This window comes from Lytechinus variegatus, chromosome 15 (assembly GCF_018143015.1).
Source record: "Lytechinus variegatus isolate NC3 chromosome 15, Lvar_3.0, whole genome shotgun sequence".
Taxonomy (NCBI): Eukaryota; Metazoa; Echinodermata; class Echinoidea; order Temnopleuroida; family Toxopneustidae; genus Lytechinus; species Lytechinus variegatus.
In genome coordinates this window covers 9,125,556-9,146,089 of record NC_054754.1, presented here as the reverse complement: position 1 = coordinate 9,146,089, position 20,534 = coordinate 9,125,556, and the positions used below count along the sequence as shown (strand labels likewise).

Below are 20,534 nucleotides of genomic sequence, written 5' to 3'. Positions count from 1 at the left end.
AAGTACATGAAAAATACATTCAGTAATTAAGTGCAATTTAGTGGTAAACCATGTAGGCCTATTAAAAGTTACAATCAAATTTGAATATTAATTGCATGTGTTATGTTGAACAACTAGTCCCTGGACATTTTTGGTGGTAGTGCTCGCTTTTTTAGTTCTCTTTTGTTCTGCCCTAATAAAAAAAAGCACAACCCAACAAATCAGAAAGAATGACTTACCCCCCCCACCCCTTTTCAATAAATGCATACATTTAGGGTACACATATATAAGCCTACCATATGGATGCCCCATATTTTGCTATCCCTGTGCTCCAAATGTTTTTTTTTTTGGGGGGGGGGATCTCAGGGTGGCTATTGACCTCTTGGTGTTGGTGTTAGGTCAATTTTACATGAGTATAACACCAATCATAAAATGAAGATGGTCCTGAAAAGTCACTCGCTATGTGTTGAGTTGTCAATATTGTGATCTGAATTATTTGTTTTAACTTAGAATAGGGTTTGGAGCGAGGAAACACAATCCAAAATGTGCCTCCAACACCAACACCGAACTTGAAATCACCCATTCTGCTTATGAAGCCGTATACTACTTTGAATAGTTTCCCAAGAGAAATAACTGGATTGAAACGCATTTCTACGAAGCCTGTACAAATCATTTTGAAGAAAAAAAATCCCCAAGAATCTCATACAGTAATATAAACAAATCTTGAAAGTCCCAACTCAATGAACTCTTCTGAATGTTCCAACATTCTCATGACTCACTGCAACATAAAATCCCCATGGGAAGGGGGTTGAACTGCAGTTCTTCCTAAACAAGAGACAGTATTTTACTTGCCCTTCAAGTTCTAGTTCCAGGAGAAAGAAAGTATAAAGATTAATCAGACCTATTCATCACAACCTTTGACCTTGGCAACCCCCAAGAGTCCCTTTGCTACTACGCTGACTGATGTCTCTTGTCAGTTTCTTTGAAATGTGCAGTAAGGCCTCGGGCAATAGAGGATTATTTTCATGTCAAGTTCGACTTGGGATTGGTGAGAATCAGCGTAGGCATACTACGTGCTTTCTGATCTCTTCAAATTAAAATATTCCTGGTATACATATATTCTTACGGGGAGGGGGGGGTCTACCCCCATATTCCCTGGACCCCAGAAAATACCAGGTATTTTGCCAGTTAAAGGTAAATTTCTTGTTATATATATAATATGATAATAATAATACCAACATGCTTATATAGCGCATATCACTGCCAAATGCGTCCCTATGCACTTTATAATTCGATATTATTACCCTTGCTTTATCCTCGCAGCCTTTTACAGTGCGTTGGCGTTTCAAGAAATAAATTCCTGCCAGGTACCCATTTACCTCACCTGGGTCGAGTGCAGCACAATAGGTGGTTTCAAACCGCCTCGATCACAAGAATCCCCGTTAAATTACGAGAACTTTTTTAGGCTGAAAAATACCCATTAATTATTCTTGCATTCACACCGCCCTGAAACATATCTTTTGGGATAACTTCCTTACGAGCATGCGCAGTATGCGCAGTATGGTCTGATAAGCAGGCAAGGCGCGAGATTCAAAATCACTAGCCCAGCAGCCACCCAGAGCTCCCGCGCCCAACGACGCCCAACAACACGCTGGGATAAAAAGTTCCCGTAATTTGCTTTCACATCGCCAAAATACCTGCGACCTTGGAAAAATTCCTGCGAAAGATCTCGTAATTTCGCCAAGTACCTACTATTTAGCGGGTATTTTCTTTCGGGGAAATTACGTGTAGTTTGCTTTCACATTACCAAAACTGGTATTTTCTGATCTTGGTAAATTTCCCAATCAGAGAATACCTGGAACTGACGAACTTAAGGCGGTCTGAAAACACCTAATGTGGATAAATTCCTTGCCGAAGGAAATTACGATTTCATGGGTGGGGCGGGGGGGGGGGGGGAACACCCTTAAACTGCAGTCACACCAAAGAAACTGCTTCCAAAGTATAAATAGAGATTTGGTATACTTTCAGGTGGGTGTTTCATAAAGCTGTTCATAAGATACGAATGACTTGAAGCACGACTGGTGATCCTTTCTTGCGCTTAGTGATATCACTACCCTAAGAACATATTCCAGTTATTGGTAAACTTTACGAACAGCTCTATGAAACACCCACCTGCTGGGGCCCGTCTTACAAAGAGTTATGATTGATCTGATCAATTGCAACTATGGAAAGCCTGCAAAGTCAACATGTAAAAATTCATGTTTGTTCAAAAAAAATTCTAGATATGAATGTACATCCATAAATGCATTGACTTCTTGGCAATTTGGCGTGTTCTCCTTTGTCTACAACGGACATTTTAAAAATTTCCTGGATTTTGGATGGATTTCCATAGAGTTACGATTGATTGGATTGATCGTAACTCTCTGTAAGACCCAGGAGTCATTTTTGCTGGTGTGACTTGTGGCATAACATCGGGTGTTTGTTTCTTCAGAGTGTTGTGTGCTGATATGATATGTATATTCTTTGTGGTTACTATACACAAATAGTTTTGATTATTTGTGACCAACAATTGAATTCCAAAGGTGTTACACTTTACTCTCCAAGTGGTCAAATCAGGAATGCATGGTCCCTAATGTCCAGAAATCGGTTAGGAGAAGGTATATTAATGTATAGGCCTACTGTTTTTATTTAAGTTGTAATCGCCTTGGTATTTACTTTCTGTTTTCATGCATATGCTGACTTTGAGGGTACCTATAAAGATTTTTGGTCTAGCTTGTTGATGTTTTTTTTCATTTTATCTATTTATTTATTAATGTACATGTTTATTTATTTGTTTATGCATTATATTTTTATTCATTCATTCATCCATTCATTCATTTAATTCATCCATTCACTCACTCACTCATTCACTTATTCATTCATTCGTCTATTCATTTCCATATATTTTTAGGGGAGGAGGGCCAGCATCAAGGATTGAAAATGAAATAGAGAAGCAAATTTAAAGGACAAGTCCACCTCAACAAAAAGTTGATTTGAAAAAAAAGAGAAAAATCCAACAAGCATAACACTGAAAATTTCAAAGTTATGGCATTTTAAAGTTTCGCTTAATTTCACAAAAGAGTGATATGCACATCCAGGTCGGTATGCAAATGAGGAGACTGATGACGTCATCCACTCACTTTCTTTTGTATTTTATTATATGAAATATTCTAATTTTCTCATTATCAAGTGATATGACGATTAATTCCTCCCTGAACACGTGGAATTAGCAATGTTAAATACTATATGGTTCAGTCAAGTTGGTTCTTATTGTCAAATTTGTAAAAAAGGAAATATTGTGTAATTCAAACAATAAAAAACAAAAGAAATAGTGAGTGATGGATATCATCGATTCACTCATTTGCATGTCACTGAGTTGTGAATATCACTGTTTTGTGAAAAATAAGCAAAACCTTAAAATGTCATAACTTTCTTATTTTACATCTGAGTTTGATGAAATTTTCAGTGTTATGCTAGTTTGATTTTTTCTCTTTTTATTCAAATTAACATTTTTCTGGAGTGGACTTGACCTTTAAGGATTAATTTGTTATTTGGGTTTTATTAATTCTTTAATGCTTGTTTCATCAATTTGTTTATTTCTTTCAAATTTTCCCCTTTCTTTGATTCATAAAAAAATATCCTCTATTTTTTTCCCCAGATGTTATGGTAGTATGCAATTATCAGCTCAGGATATTTGTTTGTTTTTATAGTTAAATGTAGAGTGGATATTGATTTTTTGAAACTATAGGCGAGTGTATGTGGAAATATCAACTCCAAAGTTATCATGACTTCTTCCTGTCAAAAACCAAACACTTCAAGCAAAACACTTGATATGTTTTGAAGATGTTGGCCAACAAAATAAAAATATATAATTTCAGTTATTTTGTTTTCTTTAATAATGTCATACCATTGATGATTTACCCTACAACGTAGATATAGACAAGATGGGGATAACTATAAATGTATCTTAATGAAAACAAAGCTCTCGGAAAGAGGAAAGAACAACTTGAGTTGTGTAATTGAGAAGCTCAATTACATCGTGAGGAATGTCTGGATAGGGACATTGGCATGGAAGTAATTTCACCACAAACAATATGTTCAGGCATTTAAAAAGATATTAAAATGTTCTCCTGAAACTGCACAACATCTCAAACAAAAATATGAAAATATAGTCAAAAGAATAGTCTCAGTCTGCTTTTTCATATTTTCCATTATTCATCAGTGGAATGCTCCTCGGAGTTAGGCCTTTCTGGATTCTGGGTTATATGCACAGGATGTATGCACCTTCTCCAATCCTTGGGAAACATTTTAGCATAAGTTTCCTGTTCAAAGTGCTAGATGTATTATAAGAGCACAGAGACTTGATGCTTTTATCATTGAGTGCACTCAATGTCAGCAAAGTTTAAAGGGGAAGTTCACCCTGACAAAAACTTTATTGTAAAAATAGCAGAAAAAATAATAAAAAATATTGCCGAAGGTTTGAGAAAAATTCATCAAATAATTAAAAAGTTATTAGAATTTCAATTATTTGATTTGTGACGTCATATGCGAGCAGCATTCCTACATAGCGAATGGTAAAAAATCAATAAGATGTCATTTTCTCAGAAAATTGAAAATGGTTTTCACTGTACCTTTTGTATATCAATGGACAAATTATTTCACACCCGATCATGAATAGAAAACAAAATTAAGTCATCAGGAACCATGCAAAATTTGAAATTCATGCATTTTATATTACATAACACATGGGGCAGCTGCTCGTTTATGACGTCACAAATCCAAAACTTTGAACTCTAATAACTTTCTTACTCTTTAACGGATTTTCCTCAAACCTTCACCAATATTTTTTACTATTTTTTCTGCTATTTTTGCAACAAAGTTTTCTTCAGGGTGAACTTCCCCTTTAATATCATTATGTATTTGCTTTAATAGTGTCATAGTGGCTAGCCTTAAAACACCTGGTCCCTGTTGCATGAAAGTTATTATTATGGTAACTACCATGGTAATGCTCATCATCAGCCAATCAAAACCAAGGATTCCATGGAATTTACCATTTGATGACAAAGTTACCATAATTGTAATAGTAACTTTCATGCAACGGGCCCAGGATGGAGAGTTGCCAATTTTAGATTTTTAGATTGAACGGTAAGAAATTCACCCAAAAGCTATCATGCTTTTATTACCTTTGTGTGAACACAATGTATTATAGTACATTCCTTCAATACTCCGATGGAAACATTGAGATGGCAAGTGAAATCTTACCGTTAAAGGAGACTGCAAAAGAGAAGTGATATCGATATTGTCGACAAAAACATGCGATCGTTGTCTTCATTCTATACTTGGGATGAAAGATTGCTATCAAGGAAGTATGGAAGTAAACATTGTATGTCCGAGCCGGAAGGGGGTTTCAATTGACAGTTTGATGAAAATGCTTTTCGTCTTTTTGATAATTTTTTCATTTAATTTTTTTTGTTGATCAGGTACAGGAAACAATCTTGGTATGAATAGGAAATACTGGTGAATGTAATGAAATAATCACCTCTGGTTCATATTTTTACCAGTTCAGTATCCTTCATAAGCAAAGTTTAAATATGGAAATTGAAATATGTGATCTTCACACAATCACAGTCAATCAGTCATATACCAAATTCATTTACTGGATGTGCAAATATAGCTTTGAGACATCATAATTTTGATAGCAGAACAACAATGAATTTTTAAATTTTTTATTGGTTCTCTCACACAATTATACACTCAGAAATTTTAAACAACCTATGATTTGGTTCAAATATGAATGTACCACGTGCTGGTTAAAAAAAATGAATGCAAAATGAATTGGTAGATTCACGTTATAACCAACCTATTTGATTTTGTTGGTTAAAAAAATTGTGAGAAAGAATGTTAGTTTTACATTAACATGTGTCACTCAGAAGCAAATACACTTTCATCAGTTCCACACAGCCGTTTAGCATGTAGAGTCTGCCTCCGAATTTACCACAAACAATGCAATACACAAGAACATAGGAATAACAATGGAATGCTGTGGATTTCGGTTATAAGAAACATGTCTTTGCATTTGAGCTAGACAGAGGTTAACCACAGACTTCTTGCCTAATTTGGAACACGTTCCCTGGCTGCATGATTGAGGGATCTGGCACCGGAACTCATACTATTCAAGAAATGAAATATTTACTACTTCCAAAAGGGTGTGTAATGATTAATGTACATGTATATAGCAAAACCAGTATTGAGCCCCATATTTTTAAATGTGATGCTGGTTTGATTATTTATTACTTTATTTATTTGTTTATGTATTTATTTATTAATCTATTTATTTATTTATTTTAGTACGAGATGTTTTATAGCAAGCAGTTCTTGGGGGATCATCTAATCCTGATTTTGTTTGTTACTGAAGTTTCCTCTTCATTTCGTGGAACTATTCATTACCTTAAAAAAATAAAAAGTAAGCAAACTCGCAGATCATTTCATTTTGTGCTGTATATCTCCCCGAGGCCCCTGAGTAATACAAGGTCGGATATGATTTGACCCAAACAAATCCATGAAAACTGGACCCCTGATCCTAAATAAAATTCCATAGCTTTGAGAGATTCTCAGGTGAAGGTCTTGTAGCTATTGATAACTGGTGACAGAATGTTAGGCGAATCTGTCCTGGACCTGATAGAAGAGCGTGATGATGTGTGACTCTGCAGCCTCCGATTTTTAATTCGTGTGCGCTCATGAGGCTTGAACAAAACGTGTATTGCAAAAATAGCAGAAAATCTAATTTGCAAATACATAACGTCTTTCGCGGATGTAGCGAAAACTATGGGTACTGGTAATGAAGAGATATGAAATAGTTATCTCCCCCCGGGGGGGGGGGGCAACTTTCTATTAATTGAACCAGGAGGCAATATGGGATTAGAGACTACTGATGCAAGTGCATCTGATAGAGAGAATTCCCCAAAGAAATACAAAAAAATATACTAGGAGCACGTGGAAACAAGAGAGCTTGCAGTAGTAAAAAGATCCTTGTTGTAAAACAACTGATGGTTAAAGGACCCCCCCATATGAAGGGTCAACCCGTAAACACAATTTTGGATGGGTGGCAAAATGTGAGGGTAAAAATATTTGTAGAGGGCATGTGTAGTCTTTTGGGACCTTCTATGTCTCCCAAGTAATTTGAACAATCTGGACCAGGTCTAAATTTGAGAGATTGCATCAGCAGCGTTCCTGTGAACCCTCCCAAACCCTCTATGGTGCTAATTGTAAGTGTCAGTGCAATCTCAAGTCTGACAGGCCGTGTTCATATTATGAACTCGTCTAGCTTATGGTCTGCATGATTTGTACTTAAGTATTTTTAATGGCAGTTGGTCAAATTCTCAGACCATCCAACACTTTCATGTCGAGCCCCACTTGGTCCAATTTGGTCGAATTACTGTTTGGTCCATCCAGTACCTTAGTCCACCAGCGTATGGTCATTATAATCTACCTACCTTTCTTACATTCGTGCACTCCCCTTTTCACTTCTCCATTGAACTCACCTTCCACAAAAAAATGTAATCTTATGCTGTATGTTGGTACATGCTTGGTAGGCCTATAGTCTACATCGATTTTTTGATATTTTAATTTATTTTTTTATTATTCAAATAGGACCCCTAAATATGTGGCAACCAATCCTAATTTTCATTCATTATTGTCCATTTTTAAAAATAGGTCAATCAAAATTGCCAATGGTGTGGAAGAGCACCGTCCATATTCTGCCTGAACAAACATCAATCTCGTACAAGCTTTTCCATATAATGGGACCCTACCTAGAAAAAATGTTAAATGGGTAATAGGGTATTTACAAGCTTTTTTTTTGCTTTCAGATGTTTGATTCTGAAACCTGGTGCATACAACATGTTTTCTCCTCAAAGTTCCACCACTGTCTCATCTATGATGCCCTCTGGAACCAGTTGGTCCATATACAAAGTTTCGGCACACAATTTGTCTGTCATTAGCTTAAGCTTGTAAAATTTCCATGCTTGTACATGTAGTTCATACTATACAATACCTTATTTATCTACAGTTAGAGCCTGTGGCATATGTTTAGTTCTCATAATGTTCTAAAAATTATCTGCTGTGTACATCCTTCTTTTCATTATCTATAGCTTCGGGAGATTTTACTGAGTGCAATTGTATCATAGTTCTTCTGTCTAATCTTCTCTTGTCATGAAACTTATAGGAAATTTTCAGAGCATGACAAGATTTCGCTTTAAATTTTACCATCCATTGCTTTCAATCTCAATGTCTCAGTTTTTGTAGGAACACATCGTTTGCATTCTGGAACTTGATTTGTTTGGGCCATCTCTTGCCCAGCAGAATTTCATTTGGCAGAACAGCGGGAAGTCTGGCATAGTTTCCATGTCATATCAGCATGTGGGCTGGGGTGAACAAGAAAGAAAAGGTGTTCGGGCAAGGTCCATAGCATGATTACGAGACATTTTGTTTCCAGATGTATTTTATAGGCCTATACATGATGCAATACTCTCTAGTTGTGATATATCTATGGACGCCTAAATTTTAGCTTTTATTACATCTGTGCAACAGTTTACAAACAGGCCTTTTCAAATATTTTCACATGTACATGAACTTGAAGATCTTTTGCTCCCATTAACCAAAGCAGAGGCGGTATGGAAATTTGAAAAAAAATTATAGGGAAGAAAATTTCTTACATGTTTTTTGCTATTTTATGTTAGGAATTGATATATTTTCTTTACTTATCATTGAAGTATAGGTTTCATAAATTCTTTATTTCATTTATCAATTTATATATCCATCTATCAATTTAATTTTTAATTAAACACTGACAAAACCTCATGCACTTAGCTTGCCCTGACACTCTCACAACTTCATTATTTGTGTAATATTTATGAAAAAAAAATTATTGTTGAGATACCAATAGCTGACATTTACCTGCCAAGAACGTTTCATATGGTAGAGAAGGCTGTCAATTGAAACGTGACTTCATGTCTCGTTCACTTGTTCATTTGCTCTGAGAAGCAGCGGGAGATGGTCTCCAGTTGCCACAAAGCATGCAGAGGGCATGTTTGGTCTTTTCATGGGTATATTTGCCACTAGTTTGCTATACTAGATGTAGGCCTAATCCCAATTTAAAGAAAAAAAGATTCCCACCCCTCCAAAAAAAAAAATTGCTTTCTAAATGCAGATCAGCTGTGAATAGGGACCTGCCAAATATTGCATTTATTTTTAATTTTAGCCATTAATATTTCTATAAATCTAAAAAGATTGAAATTAAAATCTTTTAGCTTTTTTTAATCTATGAGGATTAAATGTTAATTTGATATTGAACTTGTCACCATTCATGGCCATTCTGGATTTATTTAAAAGACGAGTCCACCCCAACAAAAAGTTGATTTGAATAATTTGAAAAAATCCAATGAGCATAACACTGAAAATTTCATCAAAATCGGATGTAAAATAAGAAAGTTATGACAATTTAAAGTTTCGCTTAATTTCACAAAACAGTTAGATGCACATCCTGGTCGTTATGCAAATGATGAGACTGATGACCTCATCCACTTACTATTTCTTTTGTATTTTATTTTATAAAATCATTCTCATTTTCTCCTCATTGTCAACAAGTGAAACAACGATTGATTCCTCCATGAACATGTGGAATTCGCATTGTTTAATACTATATGGTTCAGTCAAGTTGGTCGCTATTTTCAAATCTGTAAAAAAATAAATATTGTATAATTAACACTAGAAAACAAAAGAAATAGTGAGAGACATCATCGCCTGTCTAATATGCATATCACTGTTTTGTGAAAAATAAATGAAAATAAAATTTCATAACTTCCTTACTTTACATCTGATTATGATGAAATTTTCAGTGTTATGCTTTGTTTGATTTTTCTTAATTTATTCAAATCAACATTTTTCTGAGGTGGACTTGACCTTTAAATCCTTGGAATTTAGAGTTACGAAAGTAACTTTTTAGAAGATGTGAAGAGCATTTTTATTTTTCTACTGAAAAACAACAACCTTTTGGTAATGGAATATCAGAGCTGGACTGCCCCTTCATACATAATTGGACCCCCCCAAAAAAAGAACTTAATAATAATAAAAACAAGTAAAAAGTTTTGTACCCAGTAGGATTAAATTATGGTGAAGCAGGTTTTGTTTTCAGTGTTGAAAGGCACTCTAATTGTCTTTATGGTTAATAAATGTTTGCTCTCTGTGTAAAGTTCATCTATAGCGACTATACATGTAGGTCTCCTTCGGATGATGGTATTTTCCATCCAAGGCACCTGTTAAGCAAGTCTTTTCATAAGAAAAATAAAATGGAAAAAAGACATCAAATTTACCAGGGGTATTAAGATTTTGAATGTATTCATATAAAATTTTTCATGTTTACGGGACTATCCGTCACACGAAAAAAAAAAGTTAATTTATTCAAATTGCTAGCAGGCTTCGCCACCTGTTCATTTCCATATGGTTTCCCTTGCCACTTTTCTATTTAATATCTAACCACATTCATGTTTACATTGTTCTAATGCCTATATCATGTGCAAAGTATGGAGGACCACATTGTATGCATCTCATTCAAGTGTGGAGCCTTGGTCTGTACATGGATCCATGGTCTGTAGATGTGTTTTCCCCCTTTTCTTTCTGATAAAAATGACACGCAATTATGCATTCTATTTGATGGGAAATATATACATGTATATCACAAAGATATTGAACCAAATCAATTTATGTGTGTGTGGGGGGGGGGGTATTTTGCTCCTTGTCATTTTTTAATTATTCAATGAAAGGATGAGGGGCTTATAACGTTTAATGTGTGGAGGAGAGGAGGATAGTAAAAAATAGAAGGGGGGGGTAGCAAATAAAAAAGAGAGGGAGAGAAGGTCAGGAGGAAATCGAAATGGGGGGGGTGGAAATAATAAGCAGTCATTTTATTGTTTGAATTGGAGTGTGCATTCTCCCATGGATCAATAGAAGAATGTGTGTCCATTGTCGGGGAAACGAGGCGTCTGTCGCATCGTGTGAATTTTATTGGGTATGAAATGGTTCATTTTCCATTTCAGGCATATTTTTGTTAATTAGATTCCAAATTAAAGGTTCTGGAAGATGAGGAGTTGCTTCTTTCTCTTCTTCATGGACCTGTAATTTTTTTTTCATTTAAACCTGATTGTATGTAGTGTGAAATGCTATTTGATATTTTCAGTCTTACGAACCATACAGAGATGTTTCTTTATGGACATCATTTACATTTACATGTACATGTTTTTTTCCTCTCATGAGGTCATTGTTCATATTACAAAGTTGTTTATTATACAAAAAAGGGGGGAAACAATGCATGCATCACCAAGACACAAAATATTAGGATGAAGCAAACATGCATTCAAAGCAAAGGAAAACATAAATTGACATACTTGATATTACGGTGCTTGGGATTCCAAAACAATGTTTCTTTGGTAATATTCTCAAATCATGATAATTATTGCGTTTCTAAATGAAATTATTGAACATCAAGAGTTCTCATTCATTTTTCATCTTAATTAGTTGAGAGTGACCAAATGAACTGATTTTCATTTCTACCATTTTAGATTTAAAAGCAAATATTATTAAGGATTCACATCTGAATCCAATTTGACTGGCCTCTCTATTCACAGTGGCTACATTCCCAAACTGATGCAAATTTTGAATGATTTTCAATCAGGTAGAGATACTACACAGTATATAATGTAGCTAACTCCAAGAACAAGTATTTTTTAAGGAAAAAAAGTTGACCTAATGACCCCATAATTGCACTGCTACATGTAAATGTTGGAGTCGACCTATCTTGTTTGTCCTTATCATAAAAGGCTCCCATTTCTCAATGGGCAGTTGATTGAATATTCATGAGGTAACAGTATAGCAATTAAACAACATAAATGGGTCATCTGAAAGGATTAGTGGCAAAGTAAACAGAAGTACAGCTCATAAAGAGGTGTTAAAATATAAGTTAGGTCTTAGCAGTGTGTACCTGTTTAGGGTTTTATCACTGGTCAAGTGGACAAAGAAAGGGATTCTGAGGCCTTTGGTTGTAAGTTTGCTCAGTAATCCTGAAAGAATAAAAGCAAGCAGGGTTTGGAGGGAAGTGTGAAATGGTTTGAAAGGAAAAAGTTGGGTAAGACTTAAAAAAAAACCTTTTGATGGCTTTCATTGATCACTTTACACCCAACAGTCTTCAATGCATTAACCCATTGGGTGTCATTAAGTGGATTTCCATGTATTGGGCTTATGTGAATGAGATTATCAGAGTTGAAGGGTTTAGCTGAACACCATGGCAGTAGAATACCTCTTTTGCATCCATGTTTACATTGTAAATTGTGCATTTTGCTGGAAATTGAAGCAAGGGATGTATACAAAATTCTAATGCATTTTGACAGATTCAACCACAGAAAGTGACCCAGTTCTCAAATGCAATATAAATCCTGAAGAAAACTGAGACTGTATAAATTTTGCTTGGTGTATGAAATCTGAGCTCAGTCATCAACAGGGAAATTTCTCCTGCTGGAATGATTACCAGTAGGTTCATTGGTTGTTTCGTGGTTACGTAAAGCTGATGGTACATGTAGGAAATTGTTCATACCCTTTTCATAAACCTATCCTCCAATTAGCCGCCTAAGAGTATTGCGGATAATTCAATAAAAATTGCGTTCATAAACTCCGAAAATAAGCCGCATTATTTTTACGAGCGCCCGTCCTGAAAAAGGCGGATAATCGCCATGACAACTGGACACGCCCCCTCCGATGCGGTTGTGTTAGAAAAGGGTGACCTTGTGACCGCACCATGGCAATTAACCGCATTATTTGGAAATGCGTTCATAAACTCAAAATCTTATCCCGATGCCGCTATTATGCGGATAATAGCAGCATCAGAGTAATGCGGATAACTCTTGTCCTCCTCCAATTTTACGACCAAATTATGCTGCTATTAGCCGCCTAATTCATTTTAATTGGGTTTATGAAAGGGGTATTAAAAAAAAACTTTTGATGGCTTTCATTGATCACTTTATACCCAACATTCTTCAATGCATTAACCCATTGGGTGTCATTAAGTGGATTTCCATGTATTGAGCTTATGTGAATGAGTATATCAGAGTCACGGGGTTCAGCTGAACACCACAGCAGTAAAATGCATGTACCTCTTTTGCATCCATGTTTACATTGTATATTGTGCATTTTGCTGGAAATCGAAGCAAGGGATGTATACAAAATTCTATTGCATTTTGACAGATTCAACCACAGAAAGTGACCCAGTTCTCAAATGCAATTTAAATCTTGAAGAAAACTGAGACAGTATAAATTTTGCTTGGTGTATGAAATCTGAGCTCAGTCATCCTCAGGGAAATTTCTCTTGCCGGGTTGTTCCTTGGTTACATAAAGCTAATGGTAGGAAATGTTTCAGTGAGTTCTGGAATCATATCAAAACCAACCCAAATTGATTTAAAACTCAATGATTGAATGGACCCAAGGGCTTGAATTAGAAATGAATATGAAATTTCATTAAACTCTTTAAAGATATAGCCCCAAACATTCTGAATTGTAGAGCCATTGTTCTTTGAAAAGATGGGGATAGAAATAAAAATGTCTTCTGTTCCAAAATTATATGCAGAATTATTGTTTTATTATATACTTGCAATTGTTAATTCTTATTGATGTGCCTGTACAGACAGTCTATGGACTCAAGATCCTTGTTATGATCATCTTATTGATATCATCATCATCATTATCCAAAATTATTCTCATTACCACCATCAATATAAACAAAATTGTTGCCATATTCACTGTCCTGGTTATCTTGTGTTTTTGTTAGTGTCGTCATCGTTCTCATTAATGTCATTGTAAATAACATTACACACAAAAAAAAAATCCCAAACCATTATCATTTGCCACCATCACTGCTACCATTCTGTTTTCCTTCAGCAAGAAAGTTATCCACACTGTGCTGCACTTGACCCAGGTGAGGTGAATGGGTACCGGGCAGGATAATTTTCGTAAATGCACCGAGGGCCGGTGATGGTAGCTTGAGCGAAAGCCGGGGTAATAATAGCAGTGCTTTGTATCCTCAGGCAAAAAGTGCTTTATAAATCCAGCTAGTATTATTATTATTATTATAATCTTCATCTTGGTAATAGACAATCATACATTCATCTTTGTCATCATCATTGCAACTGCATCTCAATAGAATATTTCATTCACTTTAATTCAAAGGCAGCTGTTATTTTTTCTTTTCTTTTATTTGATTTCCATGTTTTTCTGATTTCCTCAGTATGGCCAATTATCAGATCAACAAACGTTCTGAGATGTCTGAACATTTCAACATTTTTCATGTGAATTAGGTAAACCATGTGACCTCCGTATAGGCTGGCACTTACTCATGCATGTAGTAATACAATTTGGTCTAGTTTACATCCAGAAATTGTCCATGGGTTTTTGACAATGTAGCACCCAAATAAAATCTAATTCAGTGTTAAGCATGCTCACTAAGTAGATGGACCTTCGTAGCTTGATTTCTAAATTTGATAAAGTGACGTTCATTTTATTTCCTAGGGTATGAGTGAATGGATGGAGCGGAGTGAGTCATACCCATTCGATTAACAATAATTGTAGGCCGTTAAGACATTTTCCATGTCTATTTCCGAAGCAAGGTCGTTGGTGATGCATTCTCGCCTGGGTAGAAAATTTGGATGTATTTCGTAATGAAAATCTTGTTTGGTATTTTGGAGTGCTTTCCATTGATTTGACTATTGGCTTTGTTGAGGATGTAAATGAAGAGATGAGGAAATCAAAGATAAAGAGCGGGGATGGTTGAGGGTGAATGGAAGTCATGCTATGGATTTGATGCAGTTGTGATGGTAATGGTGGTTATAGTGGAGATGATGATGATGATGGTGATGACAACGTTGATGAGGATGATGATGATGATGTTGTTTATGATGGTGATGATGATGATGATGATGACGAAGAGGAGGATGAGGATGATTGTGGTGGTGGTGGAGATGGTGATGATGGAGATAATGTTGAATAGAGAAGAGTATTTGTGATGGTTTTGAATTTGTAAAGTCATATGAGCAACTGCCCCATATGTCAGGTAATATAAGCCTCAATTCCTATTTTTTTATGGTAGAAAGTTACTGCAATGAGGCAGGTATAGGCCTATAATGCATCTTATGATAAAATTAATTGACAAGTGAAATCATTCTCAAATTTATATTACATGACCAGTAGGGGGAAGGGGGTGGGGGCTGCTTTCATATGATGTCACAAACTGAACCTTTAAGTCCATAACTCCAACTTTGATGGATTTTCACCAAATTCATGTTCTTTTTCTGCTTAAAAATCAACTTCACACTATTGTAAACCTGTTAAAGTGATACTTATATGATATGATGTCTTCATATTGAGATCTGTTTCTATTATGGGCACAGTCAGCATTATTGAAGCCTTGATTTCTGATGACGAACTGTCAGTCATTCCAAGGTTGCGTCTCAATACTGCAAGGAGCCTTGAGTGTTGCAGGCGACATATTTGAGATGGATGAAATTTGTCTAAATTAGCCATAATCCTCGAGCATGTGGTATACTAGTGCATAAAATTGCAGGCATGCCTCTTGATTTCCATGTCGTGATTATGGTCTAGATTTTTTCCCAAGCAAAATAAACCCCTTCTCTCTGTCTCTCTCCCCCTCCCAATCTCTCTGTTATTCCATTGTCTCTTTCTTAGACCCCAAAATGTAATTGAATGGACAGAATGGTGGGCAATGTTTGCCTTAAAAATCATTTTTCCAAGCAACATTTATACACTTTTGTGAAATTATACGTTGGAAATACTAAGTCAGGCTGTTTTACATGTATATTCATTTTATTTAGCTTTTGGCTGTGGCTCAGGTTTCTTTTACCATGGACCTATTCCATGCTTTTACTAAATTGTTTTTTGAATGGCTGGTTTTAAAAATAAAATGTCATGACTTTATCAAATTCCTTTAAACTTTACATTATGTTTATAAAAATGACTGTTTTACATGTACATATAGCTTTTGACTGTGGCTTAGGTTTATTTTACTTAATCGTTTTTGAATGGCTGGTTTCAAAAATAAAATGTCATGACTTTATCAAATTCCTTCAAACCTCTACATTATGTTTATAAATAAAAGTGACTGTTTACAACGTGGAGCGTTGTGGCCCAGTGGATTAGTCTCCGGACTTTGAAACAGAGGGTTGTGGGTTAGAATCCCAGCCATGGCGTAATTTCCTTCGGCAAGATATTTATCCACATTGTGCTGCACTCGACCCAGGTGGGGTGAATGGGTATCCAGTAGGATTTTTTCCTTGAACGCTTTAGCGGCTATTAATATGGCGGCTTAGCTGCAGCCGGGGTAATAATATGATACCAAGTATCAAAGCGCAGATGAGGATATTTTATCATTATATTCATTTCATTTGCCTTTGGCTGTGGCTCAGGCTTCTTTTACTAGAACATTTTTGAATGACCGGATACTTAAATAAACTGTCCTGACTTCATCAAATTCCTTCAAACCTTTACATTATGGGCGATTCCATATGTGTCATACGGGACATTTTGACAACATTTATAGTCTCTTAGTTGAATGCTTGAGCAAAAAATAAAAATTGTCAATGATGAAATTAATGTGGGTAGTGATGTGAAAAACTGATAACCAAGTACGCGAGAATTAAAGGTGAAAGTGTTTGTATCGTACGACACGCAAAATTTTCACTTCTGTTTCATCAGTGGAAAACATATTTTGGTTGGTAGTCATTGTTTTACATGATTATCCAGTAGTACTTTAATATTACCACATAACAAAGTGAAGTTCCTCGTTTGTTTGGACAGCAGGCTGAAAAAGTGTTGTGAAAAAGGGCTCATTTTTCCAGCATGGAATCGCCCTAATAATATTTTGTTTTTCAAGATCAATGTAGTATTTCATATCAGTTCATTGAAAACGAATGGGTCAGTGGGATTTGGTATATTTCAAATGATGTTTCAATAACATGATGTATCATTTGTCATAAAATGTCTGATGTATTTGTGCTTCTCTTGTTTGTCCCACGTTTCAAGTCAGGAAGCCACAAACTATTTCTTTGTGATTAATTTCATTGATTCTCCATGATGTGATAATGTTTTTAAATGGACCTAGTGGCTGCTTGTCATCCATTCATCATTAACAAAAAGTTTTTTTGTGTTTTTTTTTGATGCATTTAAATGTATGAATCATTCAATTTAAATCCCCTTTAGTCACAATTCTATTCTTATGCACAATGATTGTGAGGGATTTCTCATCCCCCTCTTTTTCTCTTTCCTGGTTTCTGTTCACAGAATTTGGGCTTTTGTTTGATAAATGTCGGGAGGAAAGCCGCCAAATCTTCAAACAAGAGAATCTTTCCAGAAGAGCTTCAGGGACAATACAACCACAACCCACTCGTTTGCAGGGATATCAGTGTCTGCTGACTGGTGACCTCATATACCCTATTGTGTGAAGCCATGAGGATCCTTCTGTGCAGCGAACTTGTGAGAAAGGATCACCAGTCAGCCTGTGTTCAAGTAGCTCTTTGCAATGCGGTGTAATGCTGGAGAGAGGGGGGCAGCTTGCTTGGCGATGACACTCCACACAATCCACCCTGTCAGTACGTTTGGAGTCAATAACAGCGTGTGCATGTAGCTCTGCATGGTGTGTGTGAGTGTGTGCATTATTGAATAGCAGAAGCAGACGACTTGACTCTCCGCAGCCCATCGCTTCCACTACTCAACCTAACGTTTGAATGCGCATCAGTGCTGGTTGCGTGCCTGCAATAGAATCAGTTTGCAGTGCAGGATGCAGAATGAACACCATGTCGTAATCGCTCCTACAAGTTGGCTTGCCTCTTATGCATCCACCGTCTGCATCATCGACGAGGTGCACAAGTGGTAATGGTTTTACGGACTGTGCCAGGAAATTGTGAATGGTTATGATGAGCATTCCTTCATTGCGGTCACTGGATGCCAGATAGAGATGCTCTCTAGATCCTGAAAATATGATGTCTTGGTGGGAAAGAATCCATTTGCATCACATTGGGATTATCTTGGATTTATCATGGATATAAAAACAAGCAAAGAACATACTAAGGAATGAAAGAAGCTTCTACATTTTGACCTCATCATTGAGATTTATTTACAAGCAAAAGGCTTGAATTGGCTTCTTTGCCCTTTTGCACTGTCACAAGGTCACATTCTTATTTACTTAACTTCATATGACCTTGTGGCGGAAAGTTTTGATTTATCATAGTGCGACACTCCAAGCCAAAATATTTGGATAATCTGCATACAACTCGCCTTCTGCCTGCCACCCGAACCTTGGATGGTTTATTCAGTGTAGCCTGTAGGAAATATTTACGTTTATAGGAACGTTCTCTTGAGGTCACGCTTAACCAAGGGACAGGAGAAATGGCAAACCTGAACACTCTATCAGTACTACTATTCCTGATTTCAACAGTACTTCATATGCGATCAGTGGAACCATCGATAGATTTAAGTAAGTAATCAGTTCTCATTTTATACATTAAAAGAGCTCAATTCCTGAAGGGGCTACATCCACAAATTATGAAAATTAGATGTTGATATCAGAGTTAGGTATGGAGCCCCACTGTCTTGGATCAAAAGTCATCCTCAAATTTGAAAGAAACCATGATAAAACTTACTTTTTTTATTTTTATTTCCTCATAATGATTAGTACAAAACATGGTAAACAAATGCTAAATTAGTTAAAAACAATGATGCTACCAAGTGGAACCAATGTTTTCATTATTAAATTTCATTTTTGTCTCACCTGCGAAGCAAAGTGAGACTATAGGCGCCGCTTTTCCGACGGCGGCGGCGGCGGCGTCAACATCAAATCTTAACCTGAGGTTAAGTTTTTGAAATGATGTCATAACTTAGAAAGTATATGGACCTAGTTAATAAAACTTGGCCATAAGGTTAATCAAGTATTACTGAACATCCTATTAGAGTTTCATGTCACATGACCAAGGTCAAAGGTCATTTAGGGTCAATGAACTTAGACCATGTTGGAGGAATCAACATCGAAATCTTAGCCTGAGGTTAAGTTTTTGAAATGTCATCATAACTTAGAAAATATATGGACCTAGTTCATGAAACTTGGACATAAGGTTAATCAAGTATCACTGAACATCCTGCATGAGTTTCACGTCACATGACCAAGGTCAAAGGTCATTTAGGGTCAATGAACTTTGGCCGAATTGGGGATATCTGTTGAATTCCCATCATAACTTTGAAAGTTTATGGATCTGATTCATGAAACTTGGACATAATAGTAATCAAGCATCACTGAAAATTTTGTGCAAGTTTCAGGTCTCATGATTAAGGTCAAAGGTCATTTTGGGTCAATGAACTTTGGCCGAATCGGGGGTATCTGTTGAATTACCATCATAACTTTGAAAGTTTATTGGTCTAGTTCATTAAACTTGGACATTAGAGTAATCAAGTATCACTGAACATCCTGTGCGCGTTTCAGGTCACATGACCAAGGTCAAAGGTCAATGAACTTTGGCCGAATTGGGTGTATCTGTTGAATTACCATCCTAACTTTGAAAGTTTATGGATCTGATTCATGAAACTTGTACATAAGAGTAATCAAGTATCACTGAACATCCTGTTCGAGTTTCAGGTCACATGATCAAGGTCAAAGGTCATGTAAGGTCAATGAACTTTGGCCATGTTGGGGTTTTTTGTTGAATAACCATCATATCTCTGTAAGTTTATTGGTCTAGTTCATAAAAAAGGGAAATAAGAGTAACCATGTATCACTGAACATCTTGTGCGAGTTAGAGTAGTATTCAAAGTGAGCACTGCTGCTATATTGAACCGCATGATGCAGGTGAGACGGCCAGAGGCATTCCACTTGTTCTTATCTATGCCAGTTCTAAATATTTTTTGTCACCTTGTTCAATTCTATATGATCACTTTGAATTTGTACACCCTTTGCATCAATAATGAAATAACACATTGAATTTGAAGGGTTTGTATGACATACAGAAGGATTTTTTTTACTTGTTTTCTTGACTTCCATGGAGGGCCTATAACCGTATCTCCTCTCTTACTTTTTTCCTCATTCTTGTCTATTAGAGGTATTGTTGGGTGTAATTTTACTGTCAGCTTAAGCTATACCAGTTAAATGATTTTAATATTTATTCAATTCTTAGCACTCATTCACATGGGCCTATTTCCAGGTTTCCCAATACTCCAAGATAAACATGAATTTTTGCCAAGATCTCAAATCCTTCCTTTCAAAATTCATGAATTCCTGCCCCTTAGATTTAGGTTATATTTCCTTGACAGATCCTCGATTTATATTTTGGCAAAATTCACAGGATATGCAGTATGTTTGATCCAACATTCCAAATAGCACTCACTTTGAGCAGTTTGCACTTGGGGAAACTTTATATTTA

At 36.0% G+C, this 20,534-nt stretch overlaps 1 protein-coding gene across 1 annotated transcript in view; it reads left to right on the top strand.

Annotated features, from left to right (window-relative positions):
• The window catches only part of LOC121428787 (discoidin domain-containing receptor 2-like), a 106,151-nt gene that overhangs the window by 27,735 nt on the left and 57,882 nt on the right, over positions 1-20,534 (top strand). Inside the window, exon 4 of the mRNA XM_041625621.1 lies at positions 17,410-18,601. Within this exon, the coding sequence (XP_041481555.1) occupies positions 18,514-18,601 (88 nt within the window). The 5' untranslated portion in view covers positions 17,410-18,513. The remainder of the gene's footprint in view (positions 1-17,409; positions 18,602-20,534) is intronic.